Here is a 22012-nt window from a genome sequence, read left to right on the forward strand (position 1 = left end):
TTGATGTGTTCTTTGGCAAATTGTAACCTCTTCTGCACATGCCTTTTTTTTAACAGAGGGACTTTGCGGGGGATTCTTGAAAATAGATTAGCTTCACACAGACGTCTTCTAACTGTCACAGTACTTACAAGTAACTCCAGACTGTCTTTGATCATCCTGGAGGTGATCATTGGCTGAGCCTTTGCCATTCTGGTTATTCTTCTATCCATTTTGATGGTTGTCTTCCGTTTTCTTCCACGTCTCTCTGGTTTTGCTCTCCATTTTAAGGCATTGGAGATCATTTTAGCTGAACAGCCTATCATTTTTTGCACCTCTTTATAGGTTTTCCCCTCTCTAATCAACTTTTTAATTAAAGTACGCTGTTCTTCTGAACAATGTCTTGAATGACCCATTTTCCTCAGCTTTCAAATGCATGTTCAACAAGTGTTGGCTTCATACTTAAATAGGGGCCACCTGATTCACACCTGTTTCTTCACAAAATTGATGACCTCAGTGATTGAATGCCACACTGCTATTTTTTTGAACACACCCCTTTCAACTAATTCAACTAATTGCCCAATTGCACAGCCTTAAGAGCGTGCATATCATGAATGCTGGCTCTCATTTGTTTTCTGAGAATCTACTGAACCTACTGGTAACTTGTTTGCCACGTAGCAATAAAAAAATATACGAAAAACCTTGATTATTCTGGTTAGTCACATTGTACTGCTATTATTTTGAACAATACTGTAGTGAATGTTATAAGTGATCAGTCTTTAAGAGAAGGACTACGTGAGTACCACTATGGATGATAAGTTTGCTGTTCCGTCTTATTTTATTTTTTTCTTTACTTTATTTGAAATCCAAGAAAGTGTTAATCTCTCGTGTATGAGAAGAGCGCGTTGCCGTGTACCAGCCATTAAATGTGTGGAACACCAACTCCTCGTTTTCTATCTCTTCCATTTCATGGATTTAACGAGCTATCCAAGTCAAAACGTTACAACTTCAGTGAGGCTCGAATCCTCTTTTGCGTGCGGTGTGTGTGTGAAATGTGGTGCTGAAATGAAATTGCTGGGCAGTTTGATAGACGAATTATAATCGGCAGCCTAATAAAAATAAAAATGATAATAGTTATTATTATTATAATCTAATGCATTAATAGGGGAATGAGCCTAATATCGTCTTGACTATCGACAGAGAAATCTGCTAATGTCGATATCTCTGGCTATCGTCGATACACGATACTATCGTCTAACAGCAGAACCCTAGTGGTTACCTTGAAGACCGTTCAGTTTAGTTTTTTTTAATTGATACTTTTAATTAGAAATTTCTTCTTTTGGCCTCTTAATTACCCTTTACCCCAAAACCGAACTTCAAAATGAAGTTGAATCATTAGTAGCTGGACTTGGTTTCTAGTTGGATGAATCTGTTTTTTTTATGGTCAGTTAGTTGATTTATGCGATTTGGTTGATAGACCATCTTGGTCAAACTGGTTTGGGTTGGTAAACCATCTTGAGGTGCTTAAGGTGTTTGAACACAAAACTTGTTGACCTGTTTGACTCCACAACTTTTTTCCAACATAACATTGATAGCAATAAACCATTAAACCATTCAAAACCGAAGCATTCAGGAAGTCTCTTGAGAAAGGATAGAGTCATTGAGGATTTACTCCTGACCAAAGTCTTGAAAGCTAACCGAGGCATTTGTTTATTGACCCACTAAGAATTTCCACAGTCATGCATCTGTAAATGCTCCCAGAATTAAGTTATTTCGGCTGTATTACATTAATGTAGAAATGTATCCGTTCAATGAGGAAAATGTTGGTGCTAATGCTGATTTGAGGAGGCTGGAGACAGGCAGTTCCTAATCGTTTCTGATCATCAGCTGAGGTGAAGCAATGAAACCTGAATGGGCATCACATTTCACAGTGCTGTGCCAATTGGAGGGATTTAACCCTCCTCCTTTGTTTGGTCACGTTCATAGTATAAAGCCTTCACTTGTATGAGTACACATAGATAAATGTTAATGAGAGAGTTATTTCGGTTTGAGAAAGGAAGTGGCTTTTCTTTGCCTACTTCATTGTTGTCTCTTTATACAAATGAGGTTGTGGCTGTAGAACATGTGGCAGTTGTTAACTTTGTGGGAAAAGCTGGTACAGCTGTGTTTGACTAGCTATTTATACTTTATTACTATGCTTGATACTATGTATGCAGTTGTAATTTAGTGTTATGTTGTTATCATTTCATCATTTTAAATTAAATTGATACTAATCTAAATGCATTTAAATACAACTATTAACAATAAAAATATAAGTTACATATTTTAATTATTTTAACTTAATTATTCTAATATTTCTTCATTTATTACAGGTTACATTAATAATAATAATAGTGATTTGTAGTATTACCAGTATTATACAATTAATAATTAGTTTTCTTATTTTAGCTTTAATTGACAATGTATATTTTGGTAATCCTTAGTTCTGCTTTTTCATCATTCAACCTCAGATGGTTATGTTATTAAAATGGTTTGTTCTACTGGTGGTGCACAGTTCAGCTCATCTCATAATAAAGTATATTACTGCTGTCAAGCATCCTGTAAAACTGAACGCTGTGTTCCACAGAATATTGTCCTTCATTGATTCTGGGCCGCTGCTGCTTCACTCATATATTAGTTATGAGAAAGAACATAAATTCAGACATTGACTCATACTGCTTGCCGTTTCAAAGCTGAGTCGTGTCTTTTTTTTTTTCTCACCTAGCTCTTGCAATTGACCTGTATTCTGGTTGTCTGGAAAATCCATCTTAAATTCACATAGTTAAGGTTTGGTAAAGATTCTAAAGTATATGCACAATTACAATTTACAGTACCAACCTCCCATTTACGATTAGTCTTAAATTTATAGTTTTGAAGGCTTCTACATCCTTTTCATACCCCTTGTATTTAGTAAATTAGAGTCATGACTGCACCTTGAGATCATAATGTTTGATATTATTAAGTAATTAAAGGGATACTCCACCCCAAAATGGAAATGTTGTCTTTAATCACTTGCCACAAGTTACTTGATTACTTGGCAGTTAATGGGACAGTCACAAGCCTCCCGGTTTTCATCCAAAATATCTTAAATTGTGTTCCAGAGACGAACAAAGCTTACGGGTTTGGAACGACATTGGCTTAAGTGATTAATAAGTATTTTTTTTCTTGCTTACATTTCTAAGTATTATTGTTATTAATTTCCATTTAAAATTTTATTGTAATTGTTATTTGTACTTTGATTTTGACAGCTCTAGTCTTCGATGCTGATTGGTCAATATCAATCAGTCCTTTCGGTACCTGCAGATTATGTGTTTTAGCGCTTCAGGAGATGGGTTGGTCAGAGATTATGCATCTCTCTGCTGCCTCAGACCCTCTGGAAATCCTTTCTGGGTCAGTCTGCTGATTTCTCTGCCTGTGCCCAGTGACTCATCAGTGAGACCGAACATGGACTGCTCGTCAGAGTCCACAAGACTCGGCGCTTCAGCTTCCTGTGCTCTATAAATACTGGAGCACAGGTCATGGAGAGAAACACTGCTAGAGTCTTATGATCATTATTAATGAGTTGGAGTCATCAGATAAAAGTTGTACTAGACTTTGTGGGTCATGAGATGCCAACATAAAGACTTCATGGGGCCAATTCAATGGGGTGCAGTTTAAAGTGTTGCACTCGGAGTGAACTGGTTTGAATGTGTCATTAAAACAAAGCATGTTTCTTTGCTGTGTACAGCACAGCCCTGAACTGCATGTGACAATAGGAAACTATGACTTGTTTAGTCATCTTAATGTGTTGTGCAATGAATCAAATGCACAGAGATCAGAACATGTACAATGTTGCTGATGACGGCTACATGGCAAATATAGTTAGGTGGTGCTGCTAGATAAATTATGTTCTGGCATATTTATGATGACAGCTTTGCGCGTGATTAATATATTTGAATACTGGTTAATTAAAATATAGCTATGTTTTCTAGGTTGTTGAAGCATTTGAGCAAGTTCCAATAGTATTAATACAATAAAATGAATGAACTGTCTTTCAGGGCAGGTAAAGGTGTTAAATGATTGTATCTGCGTGTGAATGTTGCCAGTCTCTGCTGCTGCCAGCTTCCAGTGCTTTGTACTGCTGCAGATGTGAGGGCAGCCTTTACCACACAATAACCTCTCTCATTCCCGGCACCCTTCTGTCCGACTGTTTCTATCTTTATCGCTGTCCAGGAGAGCTTTAGTGGGTAGAAAGACGAACTTAGGAAGCAACAGTGTGGCAATGTCGGCATGTTTCATCAAAACTAAACATTTTATTCTGCCTCTTTTCTCAGATGGAATGAAGTTGGATGAGCGGCAGAAACAGGCGAAGGAGAGGAGGGAGGAGAGGGCCAAATATCTCGGTAAGACAACACAAGGAATACAGTGAGACAGCACCCCCTGCTGTCAGGGGGCTAGATGTGTTTGGACAAAAAACACTTCATGGCATTCATGCGTCAAACTCCTGAGGCTTGTGCAAAAGGCTGGAAAGAAATACCTGCAGGATTTCTGTGGCTTTTATAGATTTTAACTGGTTAAAGGTGTGAAATTTGGCCTTGTGACATTTGAGATTTCAGACTAACAAGCATATGCATGCAGTTGACATTTTTGCTATTTATTTTAGCCCACCCTCCCCCACACATCTGTTTTTCTCTTACACTAATATGCATTAATATTTTTTACATATTTATTTATTAATAATTATAAAAAAAAATGATAATACGATGACACTACATCAGTTTTGAAAATAGATGGCTGGATATTTATATAATAATAATTTAATATTAATGATTGTATATTAACATGTATTTAACAGTATATTATGTTTGTTTTTAATTTTTATATATGAATATTGTTTGACAAATGCATGTCAGGAAACACTTGGTTTGGTTGCATACAAGCCCCTTTTACTGTTTTATAGGCTCCTGATTAGTAATAATATAAACCTTTCCTCTAGTTATAACAATTATGACTATGAAATAACTTCTAGATGTTTTACTGCTTCTGTGTCTTTACTAAACCAGCACTTAGAGATGTTCTCCTCTTCAGAGAATTATAATTATCTCACATGCTCCATGTTTTGTTTGTTTGTCATATCACTGTGCTTGTTATGGCTGCGGAGATTGCTGTGCTGTGCTGCTGTGCTTTGCATGATTGACACAATGTTTTTGTCTTCTTTCTCACCTTCCCTCCCCAGAACAGCGTAGCCAGACTCAAGGTAAGCCACTCCTCCGTCTCCGGTGGTGTTGGTGACTTGTGCGTTTCATCCCTTTCTCTGTCAAATGCTCATTCTCTTGTAGAGCTGCTTTCCTTTTCCATTGTGTCTCATAATCCTAATTAGTGACAGATTGTTGTGTGTCTTAATTTTGAGTGAAATGCTGCCACCGTTGTCACACTCCCTTGCTGGAAAATGATGCTTAAACCAATTTATGATGAATACCATTTCTACATAACTGGGCAAAGCTGGCAGTTTCTGGTCATTAGCTGGTTCAAACTGGTTTAGGTGGTTGATAAGATGGTTTACCCAAAACAATTGCTAGTAGATCACCTCGACTAAGCTGAATAGGACCTGGTTGAGTTTCTGTGTTTTCTACACAATGATTATTTATGGTAACACATTTTAATGTTTTAAAGATTTCATTTAGTTTATTTTAGAATATTATAGAATTTAATCCAGTGTTTATTAGTAATGAGGAATGGTTCAGAAAGTGAGTTGATTCAGCAACTGCTCAGATGAATTCCAGGAGATCAATCAGTCATAAGACTGATTCAAACCTGATTCAAATATTGATTCATAAAAAAAAGGCTCATTGGGGTGATTGCTCAGTGACTTGGCTCATATTGGCCACACCATATGTTTGATTTGAAGTATGACCTGTGTTTTTCCAGCAGGGTCAGCTGTCCTCCTGATTTTACTCTAATGCTTTGCTTTCACAATTGACTCCAAGTAAATATCATACAACAAACGTGATGGGGCTTGTCAGTATCTTAATAAATGGATGGAAATGTGAAAATCAACCAATTTACCAATTTACACTTTGATTTTTTGTTTTTTTGTTTTTTTTTTGGGGGGGGGGGGCACTTTTTTTTCAGTAAATCTGTCAAAACATCATGTAGGTCATAATTTATTATTTATTTATGACAGTAACATAATAAACTGCATTCATGATGCTTGGCATTGGGGTCAGTTATAGGTCATAGGTCCATCAAATTTGAACTTTTGACCGCTTAACCTCCCTTCACATGTGTATGTTTTTCAGAAAGCTTGTTTTCATAGCAGGGTTTTATAAGTTTCCCATAATTACAAACTGCAGGATCTGTTTAGACCCAGAAATAACATCTGCTGCTGTCTTGAAGTGACTGAACTGTGAATAAATCATGATTGATGTGAATATAATTATGATAAACACACATCCTGCTGCATTCCAGTCACACAAGGGTGAAGTGTGTCCTCTAGACCTACAGTAACAGTTCAGGCCATAGTCAATCGAACTCATCAAAACATCTCTTCTACCATCACCATGGACCTCCACGTTAATGTTTAATATTTGTGTGGGGTTCAGCAAGTGAGTCAGATGTTCAGAGTAGGACAAGTGGTGTAGTCTCTCAGACTGTGGGTCGTCTTCCAGCTCATCTATCTGCCAGCAGGGTTATGAAAGTTTGATGAAGAGCGTCACCTGGGCACTCTCAGGCACTCTCACTCTCTTTTATAACTGTGGAGTTCAGAGAAAAGACTCAAAACCTCCAGCCTCAGAAGAGATGAAGGCTCCCAGTGGAGTGTCTTTTCATGTCAAGCATTGCTTTCACTCTTTATTGCACTGTTACAGTAGATATTGCACATTAATGATTTGTTCAGCACTTTTTATACTCTAAAAGCAGGTAGTATTTATTCTGAATCGACATATTTAGGCCCAACTGTTAATGTACAGCTTGATTTTGCTAGCTTTAATGTCAATGTTGCTTTTCTTTTCATTCTAGACAGCATCTATATGGTGTAAAGTGGAACATATTAGTGTCCCTGCAATGGTTGCATTTGTGTTTGCTTGAAGTCACGCCATTGTCATTTTATGACTATACCATAATTAGAAAACTGTTGCATTTCATGAATGTTTCAAACCCACATATCCCAAAAGGATTCTTATATGCTTAAGACACAAAACAAATGTGAAACAAATTCAGATTTTGATATATTTTATTAAGTTGTACATGACTAGGATATGAAATATGCTGTTTATTGAGACAAAAAGCTGAATGTTTAATAAACATACTCTGACAGCTTTTGTAAATGAATTTACCGAATTTACCAATACCGATTTTAACCAACTATTGGACAATTCCGATTCCGATATTGCTCGACTGCATAAAGCAGGGCTTAATATGGCCATACTATTCCGTCTGACAAATTATATTTTGTACAGATTTTGTTTTGGCAAGTATAATTATTTTGCCCAGAGAAAAACGTTAGATTATGCAACCGACATGCAACTCGTTGTCTCCATGCGGTTCATTAATAAACCATTGTATCGTCCATTTTCATGCCATTTCTGAAATGCCAATTTCTTTAAAATAAGTAAAAAACGGCTGATAAATATCAGTGAACCCCTAATTACCACTGTTTTCAACATTGGTAATATTAAGTTTTTTTTTTTTAAGAAACCAGCATATTACAATGATTTGTCAGTAGAGGAATAAATGCCTTTTTTAAATAATTTAAAATAGAAAAAATATATTTTGAGTTGTAATATTTTACAATAGTGCTATTTTTACGGTATTTTTGATCAAATAAATGCAAGCTTGGTGATCAGAAGAGACTTCTTTCAGAAAAATAAAAAAATCTTACCGTCCCCAAACGTTTGAATGGTAGTCTATGTTAAAATGATAGTTCATCCAAAAATAAAAATTCTTTCATTTTCTCACCCTTGCATCATTCAGATCCCAGAAAATCAGTTCAATTTAATATGGTAATATGGACCTGAGAAGGCTTCACTCTTATTGGGTGCCAAAAACGTGTGATCAAATATCTAATACTTGAACCGCATGCATAAGGAATTGGCAGTGTATTGAATGATGGGTGTCTGAATTCTGTTCAAACACTGAAAACTGAAGGTCAACATGCTGGCCTGGTTTCTGGTAGCTAACAGGCTCTTCCTCTGTATCATGTAGCTGCTAAAAAGTCTCAGTGGCTGGAGAAGGAGGAACGGGCACGGCAGGTGCGGGAACAGCAGCTGGAGGAGCGGAGGAGGAAGCTGGAAGAGCAGCGGCTGAAAGCAGAGAGGCGCCGCACAGAGCTGGAGGAGAGACAGAGACAGAAACTTGAGAAGAACAAGGTGAGAGAGGAGTGGTGTTCATTCACTGCAAACCCACATGGCACAACCTGTTCTTCTAATTTACACTCTTTGAGGATCTGAGTCCGTGAGGTTTTTACCAACGTGCCAGGCATTGTGTTCCCTTTTCAGCTCTCAGAGTAATGCTAGATGTGTTGTTTATCTGTGAAACTGGAGCAAACTGGGATCTGAGTTTGCCCCCTTGAAAGATCAATACCATCTACTTTGTTCCTCCTGGTGCCCACTGCCCAATACATCTAAATGTGCAATATAAATTGTTTGATGCACTTATTTTGCATTTTAAAATGACATTATATTGGCATTTGTTTATTTATTGCTTAGGAGCGGTATGAGGCGGCCATCCAGAGGTCTGTTAAGAAGACATGGGCAGAGATTCGGCAGCAGAGATGGTCCTGGGCCGGAGGATTGAGCGGTAACTCCAGCCAAAGCCAGAGTGAGTTACATAAAAAAAAAGAATGATGCAAATAAAATAATTCTCTCTCTTTTTGTTGTTTTTGCACATTTTACCCTATAAAGTGCTCAGGAATACACATCAAAAAGAGAATGTCTGTTTTCCGTTTCCATATTAAGGAAAGGTTTCAGGTTGTCTAGTTTCTCAAGACTTTTCACATTATATAGTTTCTTATATGTTGCAAAAAAACCCTCACTCAAGCCCTTTTGCTCAAGCCAGACTAAACACTCTTTACTAATATGTTAATAATAAAGAGATCAGTTGCTTTGCTTCTGGGGATTATAGGGACTTTAATGTACACCTAGGCAAATGCAAATACTAACTGAGATCTGCAAATGCTTTTCCATTTTTACCACAGTATCTTTCCGTAGCATAAGTTTCAATGAGTTTTGTGCCCCACAGGAATCTCTCAGAAGGTGCACATGTCCCTCGTTTAGATTTTCTGTTAAGAAATTAGGCCTGTTATCCCTTAAATAGTGAAAATGTACAAAAACTCAAAACAATGAAGAGAAACATCTTCATAATCTTCAGTTACGTGTGTATTTTATGGGTCCGTATATGACAGAAGGTGAGAATAGCTTACTGACAATGCTTGGAAATAGGGCAATGAATTTCATTGGAGCTTTCTAGCACTTCCCCCAGGACTCAAGACCTCAATTTATAGGCTAACCAATGCTGTTTCTCCAAGGATCTTACTTTATAACTGACTTAATTTAGTTTTTCCCCTCCCAGAAGTTGTGCACAGTCATTGCAGTCTCTGATGGTGCCTTAAGAGGCGAAGTAGATGCGGTGACCCCATTATAAAGTCTGTAGACTCTGTGAAAATGAACTTTGAGCAGCCGAACTCAATAAAAATAGCAGCTGAGTTAATATTCAGACACTGCAAACATTACAGTGGTTATCCAGGATACATATAACCATCTTTGGCTGCTCAAAAAGTAGTTTTACGGTATATTTTGACATATATATTTACTTGTCCTATATATCAGTGGCTGTTTTGTTTGTTTAAGGGATTAGTGGGTTCATTTTTGACTGCCCCCCATCGATCTGCCTCAGCGATCCCCTCAGCATTGTGTATGCGGTGTTCTCTGGATTTTACAGGCAGATGCTCAATATCAGCGGTCAACCTGCCCAAACATGTGGATTCAGTCGTAAACAAGCGGCTCTCCAAATCTTCTGCCACTCTCTGGATGTCCCCAAGCAGAAGTAAGGACACGCCTCCGGATCTAGCCCCTCCCTCACGTCGTCACAGGCTCCTCCCTTCACATAATTATGGGTTTCCATTTTATCCCGCTACCTTTGATTTCCCCCTTGAGACCAATCACCTGCTCGTCCTCCGTGATCATTCAGTCATTCCCTCCTTCCAAACCGTCTCTTCGTCAGTGTCTTCAGTTCGACCGAATTTGAATTTTTAAATCTTCATCGCCTTTCACCGTCACCCGTCCTCAGCGGTGTTCTGTTTTTGTTTTGTTATTGTTGGTGGTGGTTTTCTTTGTTCCTCGTTCCTTTTTTCTTGTTGTAACTTCTTTAAAGGTGAATACCTGCCTAACTTCACCATACCTTCACCTGCATATGATGCATGATGATACATTGGTCCCAGAAAGTATTTCGACACTTACACCACGCTTAAAATGTATTAATTTTACAGAATAAAAAATATATGCTAGAATTTTTTTAGAACATAGAACTCTTTTCTAAGTGTCCAAATGCTTGTCTGTTTGATCAATATTATGTTTTTATTTTTTTGCTTATATTATTGGTTGTACTGAGGTCATAAAAACTTGTTGTAAGTAGAGCACACTCTATTTTTGAGTGCACCCTAAAACAACAGATGGAGTAGAGCAGAAAGTAGAGTTCATGCTTAGTGCTGAGACAGCTAATCGAGTCTGGGAAGTTTTCCATGAGCAGAGACTTTACTGCAGAGTGCTGATGAATGTTGAGCTATGAGCAATATCTCTCTCGATCTCTTTTTAAATGCCTCTCTACCACCTTATTGTTCTTTTGCTGTTGCTTTTCGCATCTTACCATGCATTTACCTGTGGCTTTTTCTTGTTTCCCCTTTTTATTTTCTCTTGAAAAATCACATGATTTAAAATTAGGGTTATTGTAGGGTTATTTCACATTTTTGTGTAGTATAATTTGTAATATTAAAACAGCTAAAACTAAAATAAATATAATAGATGAAAATGTAATAAAAAAAAATAGAGAGATAAACACAAATAAAAATATTTACTAAAAATAAACCAAAAATCTTAAATTAAGCTGAAAATTCATTTAAAAATTAAATCTAAATATTTCTTAAAATAACTGTTGAGAATGTGAACCGTTTCTCAGAATTAGCAATGATGTTTATTTTTGGTAAGTGTAAAGTTTTATTGTAGTGTTTTCTCGTTGTTGTTTTTTTATATATACATAAACGTTTCATTTGTTTCTTAGTCCTTTTTGTGTTTATAGTTCACCCCAAAAATGAAAAATTCTACGTTCATTTACTTGTTGCAAACGTGTATGACGTTCTCTCTTCAGATAAACACAACATCTGATATTTTGATGAATCTTCACACAGTTCATAGTGGCAAACCACCATAAATAATGTCCATATGACACTGGTTTGCCGCAACATTAGGGTGAATAAATTGCAGAATTCTAATGTTTGGATGAATTGTTCTTTCAGTTTGTTTCAAACTTGAGTTAATTCTCACAAAATATTTTTTTTTTGAGTTTACTGGTTACTTTTACTGGCTTTTCTAGCATGTGGCAGTGTTATGAAATCCTCATCCTCAAAATCATCAAGGGAGACAAACACAGTTGTTTGTCATTGCCATGATTGTATCATTATAAAAATCAATAATATCGCAACTGTTGTGTGTTGGGAAAGGGTTGTTGCATGTTTTATTTGAATAGGAACTCATTTTGAATCTTGCAGCTCGTAGTATGCAGCTGAGTCCCTGGGAGAGCAGCATTGTGGACCGGCTGATGACGCCCACTCTCTCTTTCTTGGCTCGTAGTCGCAGTGCTGCCAGCGTGCTGAACAACTCCAGAGATGGCCGTGAGTGACGTTTAGCAAAGTCTTTTTAAACGCTAATTTGCAGTATTCTTCTATTTTCAGGGCCTGTGCAAATAAAAAAACAGCATGACCTTTTTCATTTCTATATTCTGCAAATTGGGATGTAAATGTGTTGTCTTTCATGCAGAGTCTCCGTTGTGTCCGCGCTCAGCGTCTGCCAGTCCTCTTTCATCGTGTGCTCACCGGCCACATCACCGCTGCTCTGAGCGCTGGAGGGTCACCACCAGCACGCCCGATATCGCCCAGCGGAGACGAGACTCCACACCTGTGAGTCATTTATACTCCATCTCTCCTGCCTGTTATATCATGTTTTGCTGTGATATAAGAGGAGGTGAGAAATTCATCATTCATCCACACGTCCATGAATCCATATATCCAAGTCTTGATTTCCAACCTGTCTCATGTACCCGTACAGCACTAATCTTCATTATGAAACATGTTATTGTGGCCTTGTTAATGTAATCATTAATATTATTAAAGTGGCCATTATAACAATAATTCACTTTTGAACCAAAAAATAAACAGCAGGTACTGTAAGTGAAATATCATCTGATCAAATGAGAAATTAAAATTTAGAGGTCACAAAAACTTACACATGCTTTTGAGTCACAGTTTTTATTTCCCCGCATCTGTTTTGAAGATGAGGAAGGATAAGAAAGAAAAGGAGAGAGAAAATGAAAAGGAGAAGAGTACTATCACCAAAGAGAAGGTGCTGAAGAAGAGACAGTCCATGCCTTCAATGAAAACCAGGATAGAGTCCAGGTAAGATGACTGCAATCTATCAATTTAACTTAGTTGGATTAGTTTTAGTCACCAATGGGATGGATGAATAGATAGTTACATACCCCAACTTGTGTGAAAGACCGACTTGTGTATGGATTAACTGGTTCTGGCCATGAATATAGCCATATAGGCTGGAATGGTGTGAAGAAGAAAAAAACAAACAAAAAAAAAACATGTTGTATAATACATTTTTCCAGCTTACCCATTAAATTGAGTTTCTTTTCATGTTTATAGTCCGAGTCCAGTCTCCAAACTGAGAACTGCATCTCCTGTGACGCCTAAAGGCCGTGCGTCCTCCCCTAGTCCTGCAGTATCTCCCAAACCTCCCTCAGCTCGAGCGAGTCCAAGCACTCCTAAAGCCAGACCCAAGAGGGCCAGGACCCCTGCCCGCGTGGAGACTCGCACTGCCTCGCCTGTCACTATAGAGAGGGTCAAAGAGACCCGCAGGCCTGCAACGCCTGAAGAACCGAAGAGTAAGGGTGGTGATGAAGATTGTGGTGTTGTCACATGATTCTCTTTTAACAAGAGTTTTTCCATTAAAACATGCAAGTTTGTCATTTTACACTTTTTTTCCCTTCCCTCCAGTCCTCATTTTTTCCCCACTTCGTTTTTCTGTGTTTTCTCCAGCCTCGTCTCCTGTCCCCGCCATTGTCCTGTCATCTGTTCCGGAAGCGCCTCCTGTTACAAGTGCACCAGTCTTGACAGTTTCTACGCCCTCTGTCCCCGAGGAGTCCTCTGTTGTCCCTGCTCTCCCACAGGTGGCTTCTCCAGCTCCTTCTCCTGGCAAACCCATGGCTGGCACCAATAACCCAGAGGAAGCCACCCGCATCCTGGCCGAAAAAAGACGACAGGCCCGTGAACAGAGAGAGAAGGAAGAGCAAGAACGTAGAGAACAGCAGGAGAGAGAAAGGTTACCTATTTTATATACATTTAATTCATATATATAATTTTTTAAAATTATTATTTATTTATTTATTTTAATTATTTAATGTCTGTGTATATACAGTGTGTGTATATATAATAATATATACAGATATATAGACATAAATAAATATACTCATTTATTATCATTTTATTAAATTAAATGTATTTTATTTATATTATTATTTTGTAATGTAATTTTAATAAATAAAAAAAAATTATATATATATAATCTTACCATAGAATTATTTCCCCCTACAATTGACACTTCTTTGGGTGTTCTCACTACTGAATACATTTTCATAAATTTAAATGGACTGTCCATTCCTCAACACAAATTCCATAATGCAGCAGATAGCCTCATGTTGGAAACACTGGTTTGAGTCCAGTTTGCAACATGCACTGATCCTATTCCACTTTTATCACACCATCTGTCAATTCCTCTATATCCATCTAATAAAGAAGAATAACAGTGTAATCTCTATAAAATTTAAACTTTTGACCCTTTGTTTCCCTACCGTCAAAGCCAAACTCCCCCTCAGCTAACACACGTCCCGGTATGCTTGTCCTGCTCCATCAGGCTGTGCTCCAGGAATAGCCTCTGTGCTGTTGGAGCTGTTGGAGCTGTTGACGTCTGGTGTTCTCAGTGACAGTTTATGAGTTTAGCACATTTATGAGCCAAAAGGGACTTTGGCAACAGTTTAATGAGAGTTCCACTCTGTTTATGCTCTAGTGCCGCTGGTAACTAGGGGTGTGGATATTTTGGTCACGACTAAAAAGATTCACTGATTCATGCTCTCCATCTATTTTTGCTTGGAAAATATCTGAAATTTAAAGTTGCATGTTACCAGCCACAGCAAAATGATCAATTTTGCAAGGGACACCAAAGTCCACTTGCATTCCCATGCCCTTTTGTTTCAATAATTCATAAAGTTGAGTGTTTAGGGGCTTTTTGATCTTACATGTTTACAATGACTGACTGTCTTCCATCACACAGGCTTCAGCGTGAGGAGAGGCTAGCACAGGAGGCGGAGGAGAGGATGCGCAGGGAGGAGGAAGCTCGGCTCATGGCGGAGCAGGAGAGGTTAAGAGAGGAGGCCCAACGCCTGCAAGACGAGAAGGAGGCACAGGAAAGAGCCAAAATCGAACAAGAAGAGAACGAACGCCTCCAGAAACAGGTCAGAAACACTGCATTTCCCCCGAATCCTTAGCAACACACTGCACTCTGTCAAATAAAAGCTGTATGGACCCATTTTATATTAAGTGGCCTTAACTACTATGTACTTACATTTTAATTAATAATTTAGTACAATGTACTTATTGTGTACATACATGTTTTTACATTGTACTTATATTTAAAAAAAAAGCGACATGTAATTACATCTGTATTTAATTTCTGTAATTACATTTATATTTACACTGTTGACCCATACTTTACACCTTAACCCACCCTTAAACTTACCCATACCTCCAACCCTCTCCCTAACCTTACCCCTATCCCACCTCAATAGCAGCAAAAGTGTTTTACAATACAATATGAACACAATAATTACATTGTACTTATTTTCTTATGTAAGTACATAGTAGTTAAGGCCACCTAATATAAAGTGGGACCAGCTGTATAAATGCATATACTGACAGTCACGCAGCACACGCATGTGCACACACACACACATATAAAACTCATAACAAAATTACTATATATATATATATATATATATATATATATATATATATATATATATATATATATAATTTTATTTAATATTATAAATTTTTAAGTTTGCATTTCATGTATTTTTTTTTTTCAGCTTCATTTCAATTGCCAAAATATATTTTTATTAGTTTTAATTTTACTTCTCAGTAACAACACTGGTCTTTGGGGGTTTTTAGGGTTTAATCCTTATATGACCTAAGTTTTCTATTAAATGCTGTAAAATGTGAGCATGCACTTGTATCCTCAATTTGTTAGGATAATGAGACAAAAGATGCTACACAAGTATGTCAGGTTCTTATGAATCTGGTCTTACTTCTAGGAATGCATTTTTATTAACAGTGCCATTTAGCGTAGTAGCATTTTTGAGGTTTTACCTCCACCTGGTGTTCAAAATGGGATTTAAATAGATATTAAGTAGGTATCAGAGTTTCCACATCATGGAAAAAAAAAAAGAAATATAAAGACATTTAGTGATTTTAATTCAATGCCTGGAGAAGCCATAGAGAGAAATGGGATATTAAAAAGTCAAGGAAATTTCTATGGCTATCATAGAATTTTCTAGTTATATTATGTTAATCTTTCAACAGCTGGTATTTATTTAATTATTATTATTTATTTATTTATTTTTTTAAAGAAACTCAACCACTAATAATAAATAATAAGTTCATTCATTGGATAAAATGCCATCAGCTGGAGATGAACGAATGACTGCAGAGGAAGTTGTTCAGTGTGAATCTGATCATATGATCATTGTATCTGTAGAAGGAGGAGGCTGAAGCAAAGGCCCGAGAGGATGCCGAGAAACAGCGACTGGAGAGAGAGAAACACTTCCAGAAGGAGGAGCAGGAGAGGCTGGAAAGAAAGAAGGTCAGAAGGTTTTCCACCTCACATTTAGATTTCTCACTATAAGGTCATTTTGAAATCATCATGCATCTTTAAAATCCACATTACAGGGAACTGTTTGCATATCTTCACAAACTGAAAACTCAGCAGTCTATTAAAATCCTTTCATTTCCTCTCCTAACAAGTCACACATGCCCACAGTAGCTTTCAGGCAAAATATGTTTTCAAGGTGACTGTAGGATCACGGTGAAGTCCGAGCTCTCAAGATTCATGCATCTGTCATAAAACACTTTGACATACACCTTCTGATCTTGTTCTGTGAACCTGTTTAATGGAGGTTAGCCTCGTCCACGCTGTCCCAGTATTATTACCCCACCAGGACACTATGTCCCGCTACAAGTCAGTTTATCAGGGCTGTGCTAGAGCCTCGACCCAGCTGTCCTCAGCTCATGGTGTGATTTTGGAAGACACAATGTCCTCTGTGCTTGACACTCTAGACACTGAAACAAAGATATTACATTATTTTAATTTAAATGGTTGCAAAAATTTATTTTAGCTACATTGAAAGTTATTAGCTATATTTGTTTATTTAAATGTAGCTAAAATAAATTAATTGCAACCACTTACCTTAAATTTTGTAAATTCAATTAATCAAGTATAGCATTTCTTCAAAATCAATAAAAACCTGCCGCTGTCTCAGAATGCTTCAAGTGGCAGTTTCTGATTTTTAAACTTTGAAAGATATGTAACCAGACAGATGTCTATTGATAAAAGTGAAAATCACCTTTTGGAATTGGGAATAATGTGGAATAATTAAATTAAATTAAATTATTTTGTTTTCTAATTTAATAAAAAAAAAATTAATTAAGAATACATACAAAAAGAGAAACAGAGGACCAGAGAAATTTGGAATTGAGAATAATGTTGTTGAAATAAAACAAAATTATGTGAAAAATGAAATAAAATAAAATGAATCTGTGATGAATACATTATTTTTCTTTACTAATAGCATTATCATGAACAAGAGTGAAAAGTTGACTTGAAAAATTAATATGAAACAGAAACTCTTGTCGTTCTCTCAAATGTGGAGACATACACAAGAACAAAATGTCTTGCCTCACAGGAATAAGGTGCTACATATAGACAGACATATACATTAACAAAGTATTAAATATTACATATTAAATTAACTTCACATGTTTGTGTGAAAAATGATGACCATGTTCTGCATAATGATACAGAAACGATCCAAAAAATATCTTGTACTTCATGATCAAGTTACTAGATCAATGTCACAATGCTTGCTTACTTGATAGTAACCTATAAATAGTACAGAATCTAAAATATTTCTTCTTCATTTTATGTCGTAATGTTTCCTTTGGGTTAAAACAATGTTCACATTTTTTATTTCCAGGTTTAAATTTGAAAAATTGTCCATGCTTTACTTCTGTCTCTTCTGTGCATTGTTTTTAGCGTCTGGAGGAGATTATGAAAAGAACACGCAAAACAGATGCAGCAGACAAGGTACAGCGCCGTTCTCAGTTAAAACGGCCTCACTGCGGCAGTAGCAAGGCTCCAATTTCCCCTTGTGGTTCAAGAGCTCTGAATCTAATTGTGCTTTTTTCTTTTCTTTCCTTCATGCAGAAAGACACAAAATCTCCATCTCAAGTCAATGGAAAAGCCTCAGATTCTGAGATGAATAAAGGTATGACGTTAGTTTAAAATTAAGTTGGTTTAAAAATCTTTGTATAAATTGTGTTCATGTCACTACTTACAAACAATCTTTAGTTGGATTTGGCATTCGGTGCTTTGTTCAGGACTGTTTGAACATTTCTATTTAGATCTCTTTGAATCAGAAACAGCCCATTTACGTCAGTCCCACATAATGTTTTCCCTGGCTCTGTCATAGTACCGTTTTTATTTCTTTGGAGCTAACTTTCAAAATCATTTTCCCTTGTTAGGAAAAGCATAAATAAAGGTTCCCTCATCCACACCCCTTTCAAAACCTCCCTTTTTCAAGATTAGGCTTATATCTGCAATATTTCCTCAAGGTTAGGAGATGGATTTGTAGCTCCATGCAGTCAGCCAGAGAGGGAATAGCGTGCAAAACTGTGTGCACACTACGGCTTGTTACTTGCGTCATGTCGAATCCCTGTTGCCGTTCAAAACCAGTGCTTCTGTAATAGAGTATGAAATTTGGCACAGGGGTATGGTGAATCCATCACCGTCTATTTACTGAGCTTTGACACTCAGTAGCTTTTTTCCCAACTGGATGAATGACTATCAAGTCTACTTTCCCCAAATGCTGATATTATTCACTTTAGCCACTAGAAATACGTACACAATCATTCAAATTAATATTTGATCAAAAATAGATTAAAATTTATTTATATTACCGTATTTTTCGGACTATAAGTCGCACCTGAGTATAAGTTGCATCAGTCCAAAAATATGTCATGATGAGGAAAAAAACATATATAAGTCGCACTGGACTATAAGTCACATTCATTTAGAACCAAGAGAAAACATTACCGTCTCCAGCCGCGAGAGGGCACTCTATGTTTTCAGTGAAGACTACAGGAGCACTGAGCAGCATAGAGCGCCCTCTGTCGGCTGTAGACGGTAATGTTTTTCTCTTAGTTCATTTCTCTTGGTTCATGTCAAATTAATTTTGATAAAATAAGTCGCACCTGACTATAAGTCGCAGGACCAGCCAAGCTATGAAAAAAAGTGTGACTTATAGTCCAGAAAATACGGTAATATTGTTTTTAAAGTGTAATTTATTCCTGTGATGACAAAGCTGAATTTTCAGTGCCACATGATCCTTCAGAAATCTAATATGCTGATTTTGTGTTTAAGAAACAATTCATATTATAATCAAAATTGGAAACATGTAGCGGTAGTGTAAATTAAAATACAAAAGGACATTTTCAAAGCAAACTCCTATTATCTATTATTTATTAACTAGCTGTTGTAAATACAATGAGAACTGGGAATCCGGGAAAACGATTCCAGATGAACTGCTGAAATGTTTATTCTGTCAATTGTACAACCATCTGGCAAAGGTACGCTAAAGCAAACAAGATTGGCATTTTAAGAAACTATTAGCATGACATTCTGTCTTTTGCTAGCAGCTGCTGACTACCAGCCAAGCACGGCTTTGAAACAAGATGGTGTGAATGAAAGGTAAGTGCTGTGTTTGCGTTTCTATATCCTGTCAGTTTACCCAGAGGTGACAGTCTTGTTTTCTTGAACACATGGGATGCAAACTCTGCTTTATTTAACATTTGTAGTGGTTTAAACCATCTGTTTTCTTTTGCAGTCTGTCCGTTCTTGTGGTGAATGGCGTTCAGCCTTCCAAACACGAGAATGGCCTGTCAGCAAAAGGGGAGGCGTCTCCCTTCGAAGAGATCATTCAGCTGTCCAATCACAACAACGGACGGGAGAAATCCGAGATTGACAGACCCGACGAGCCAATCATGGCCTTTGAGAGCGGAGAATCATTCCTTAAGAAAACAGGGCCCATTAAGCCTCAGCATGTGACAGGTGAGCATCGAGAAGTTTTAATAGTTCAGTGTCAGTCGCTTCTTAGACTGTGACTGGTGATCAGTCCGAGGCAGTTTGCATATTTTCCATTACATTTGAACAGTTCTTATTAATTATTAAAGTTTATTTTGGTGGGAAAGAGTAATTGTCATCATTTTTCTGATGACATTGCTGCACTTGGAGGGTTAATGTTGTCTCAGGTGCGGGTGTCATAGTGGCCGTCTGTTGCCCTGCGGGTGCGTCAGGCAGGGGTAACGGGGTGAAGAGCCTGGCACTGAGATGCATTCCTGAAATGGTGTCATGAAGACCTGATCCGGCCCCACAGGCACCCAAGACTGGAAACAGGACCCCTTGGCTTAGCTCTTCACCCCCCTTTCCCTCGGCCTGGTCAGCATTACTTGGTGCCACTCCCCTCGGCACGTACCTCCACCTGTCCTCCTGCAGACAGCCCTCCAGCCATTAATCATACGCAAAGAAAACACAAGGGGTTTACCTCATGCCATGCCAGCTCTCGTAAACTGAGATGTACATCTTTAATCCCAAGTGATATCCAGGATCTTTGCTTTGCTATATCTAGAGCGCAACCCTCATCTCATGTTAGGTAGAGAATTATTATAGACGGATCATGTGAGTGCGAAGATAGAAACAACCATTTTCTCAGGACTAAAGCTCTTATTTTCTGTGCACCTCGCTGGAAAAACCATGTTGTACCGGGTTGTTTTAAATATGCTTATTTAACTTAAATGGATACTTCAGCCAGCTAAAAGTAGGAATGAGTTCCTGAGCTATTGATTTTGAAACTGTAATTTCTGTTTAAAAGTTTGGAGTCAGTAAGATTTTAAAATGTTGAAAGAATTTTTTAAGTTTAACTGTTTAGGTTTAACACAAAGTTTAAACATATTTGATAAAAAATACAGTAAAAACTGTAATATTGTGAAATATTATAATAATAAAAAAAAATGTTGGGATCTATTTTTAAATGTAATTTATTTCTGGGATCATCAGCAGACATTACCTCAGTGTCACATGATCAATGTTGAAAACCTTTGTGCTACTTAATTGTTTTGTGGTAACTGTGATACATTTTTTCAAGATTCTTAGATTTTTTTAAATATCTCTTTTGATCAAATAAAAGCAATTTTCCAGAATAAAAGTAAAATAAAAATGAAACAACTAACAAGCTTTTGATCAGTAGCATGTCTAAATAATGAATTAAAAATGTAAAAGTTTTGTATAATTATTAATTATTCAGGTATTAAAAAATACCGTTTAAAAAGGACACTTCCTCATTTCGTAAGATGCTGAAAGACAATCAGGACAAAATCCCTTCATGATCTTTTGAGTATCTAAGCAGTGTGTCCTAATATATGAAAAGCTAATTATCTAAATCTTGTAATACAATAAACTATTGCATATCTAATCGCCATATTCTTCCTCCAGAGGTCCTCTGAGGTCGTAAACTGATGGACGAAGCCTTAAATCTGCGAGTCCCTCGACACAATCTGCCCGAGGGACCCGGTGGAAAGAAGCACAGCATGCAAGAGACCTGTGCCAAACCCAAAAACTGTCTTCTGTTTAGACTGTACAGAGCAACCCCCCATTAGAGCCTCTGATGGAAATTACAAGGAAGCTACACAACAATCAATCTGAGCTAGACGCCAACGTACACCAGAGTCACCATTCATCAAGACCCTGACCTCACACACTCACACGCTTTGGCAGAGCAATTCATTCCTCTTTCCGATCGCCACAGTACAATGTTAGGTTTTTTAGGTTTGTTTTTGTTTTTATAAAAGGCTTGTGACAAACAATAATCCTTGTTGTTAATCATGCTATTATGGGATGAACGCAGAAGTGCTTTGGGTGTTTTATTTTTTCAATGTTTAGTTATTTAACTTGAAGAGAATTGTAACTACTGGGTACAGTTGTATGTGAAAAATGTAAATTGGAAGAGACGGTCTGTGAATAAAACCGAATGAAAGGGACAGTCTGCACTGAGTTCAGTTTTTTAATGCTAGAAATATTTTTAATATCCTCTTGAAGTGAAATAATTTTTCATGCCATAGATGTACCTTGTTTTCTTGTTGGTAAAATGCCTGTTATTTCAAGTTTATGCCTATTTATAAACCTGAACAGACTCTGGAACTTTTGTTAGACCGTGAGAGCGCAAACTATTGGCCCTGGTTGTTGCCATAATCATTTTGTGTAGTGTTTCCAATCGTGGTCCATTCTGAGAAGCTGAAACTGAGTGTACTGTATATTACTGATGCCCTCAATAATTCAGAGTTCATCTTTTTCCCCTCTAAGTT

The 22012-nt window shown here is 37.2% G+C and overlaps 1 protein-coding gene across 8 annotated transcripts in view; it reads left to right on the forward strand.

Annotated features, from left to right (window-relative positions):
* The window catches only part of map7d1a (MAP7 domain containing 1a), a 39657-nt gene extending 17969 nt beyond the window's left edge, over positions 1–21688 (forward strand). For 3 of the 8 annotated variants that reach the window (XM_052578518.1, XM_052578526.1, XM_052578525.1), the window contains exons 3-19: positions 4329–4397; positions 5231–5251; positions 8197–8360; positions 8700–8811; positions 9931–10035; positions 11753–11875; positions 12021–12160; positions 12534–12655; positions 12911–13149; positions 13304–13586; positions 14595–14775; positions 16077–16181; positions 17631–17681; positions 17802–17862; positions 19289–19343; positions 19480–19703; positions 21144–21688. In XM_052578518.1, coding sequence (XP_052434478.1) covers positions 4329–4397; positions 5231–5251; positions 8197–8360; positions 8700–8811; positions 9931–10035; positions 11753–11875; positions 12021–12160; positions 12534–12655; positions 12911–13149; positions 13304–13586; positions 14595–14775; positions 16077–16181; positions 17631–17681; positions 17802–17862; positions 19289–19343; positions 19480–19703; positions 21144–21154 — 2066 coding nt within the window. In that variant the 3' untranslated portion in view covers positions 21155–21688. The remainder of the gene's footprint in view (positions 1–4328; positions 4398–5230; positions 5252–8196; positions 8361–8699; positions 8812–9930; positions 10036–11752; positions 11876–12020; positions 12161–12533; positions 12656–12910; positions 13150–13303; positions 13587–14594; positions 14776–16076; positions 16182–17630; positions 17682–17801; positions 17863–19288; positions 19344–19479; positions 19704–21143) is intronic. The other 5 variants (XM_052578519.1, XM_052578521.1, XM_052578520.1 and 2 more) reach the window with 5 other exon arrangements.
* Positions 21689–22012: the final 324 nt, after the last annotated feature.

Source organism: Carassius gibelio, chromosome B16 (genome assembly GCF_023724105.1).
Source record: "Carassius gibelio isolate Cgi1373 ecotype wild population from Czech Republic chromosome B16, carGib1.2-hapl.c, whole genome shotgun sequence".
NCBI classification, from domain to species: Eukaryota; Metazoa; Chordata; class Actinopteri; order Cypriniformes; family Cyprinidae; genus Carassius; species Carassius gibelio.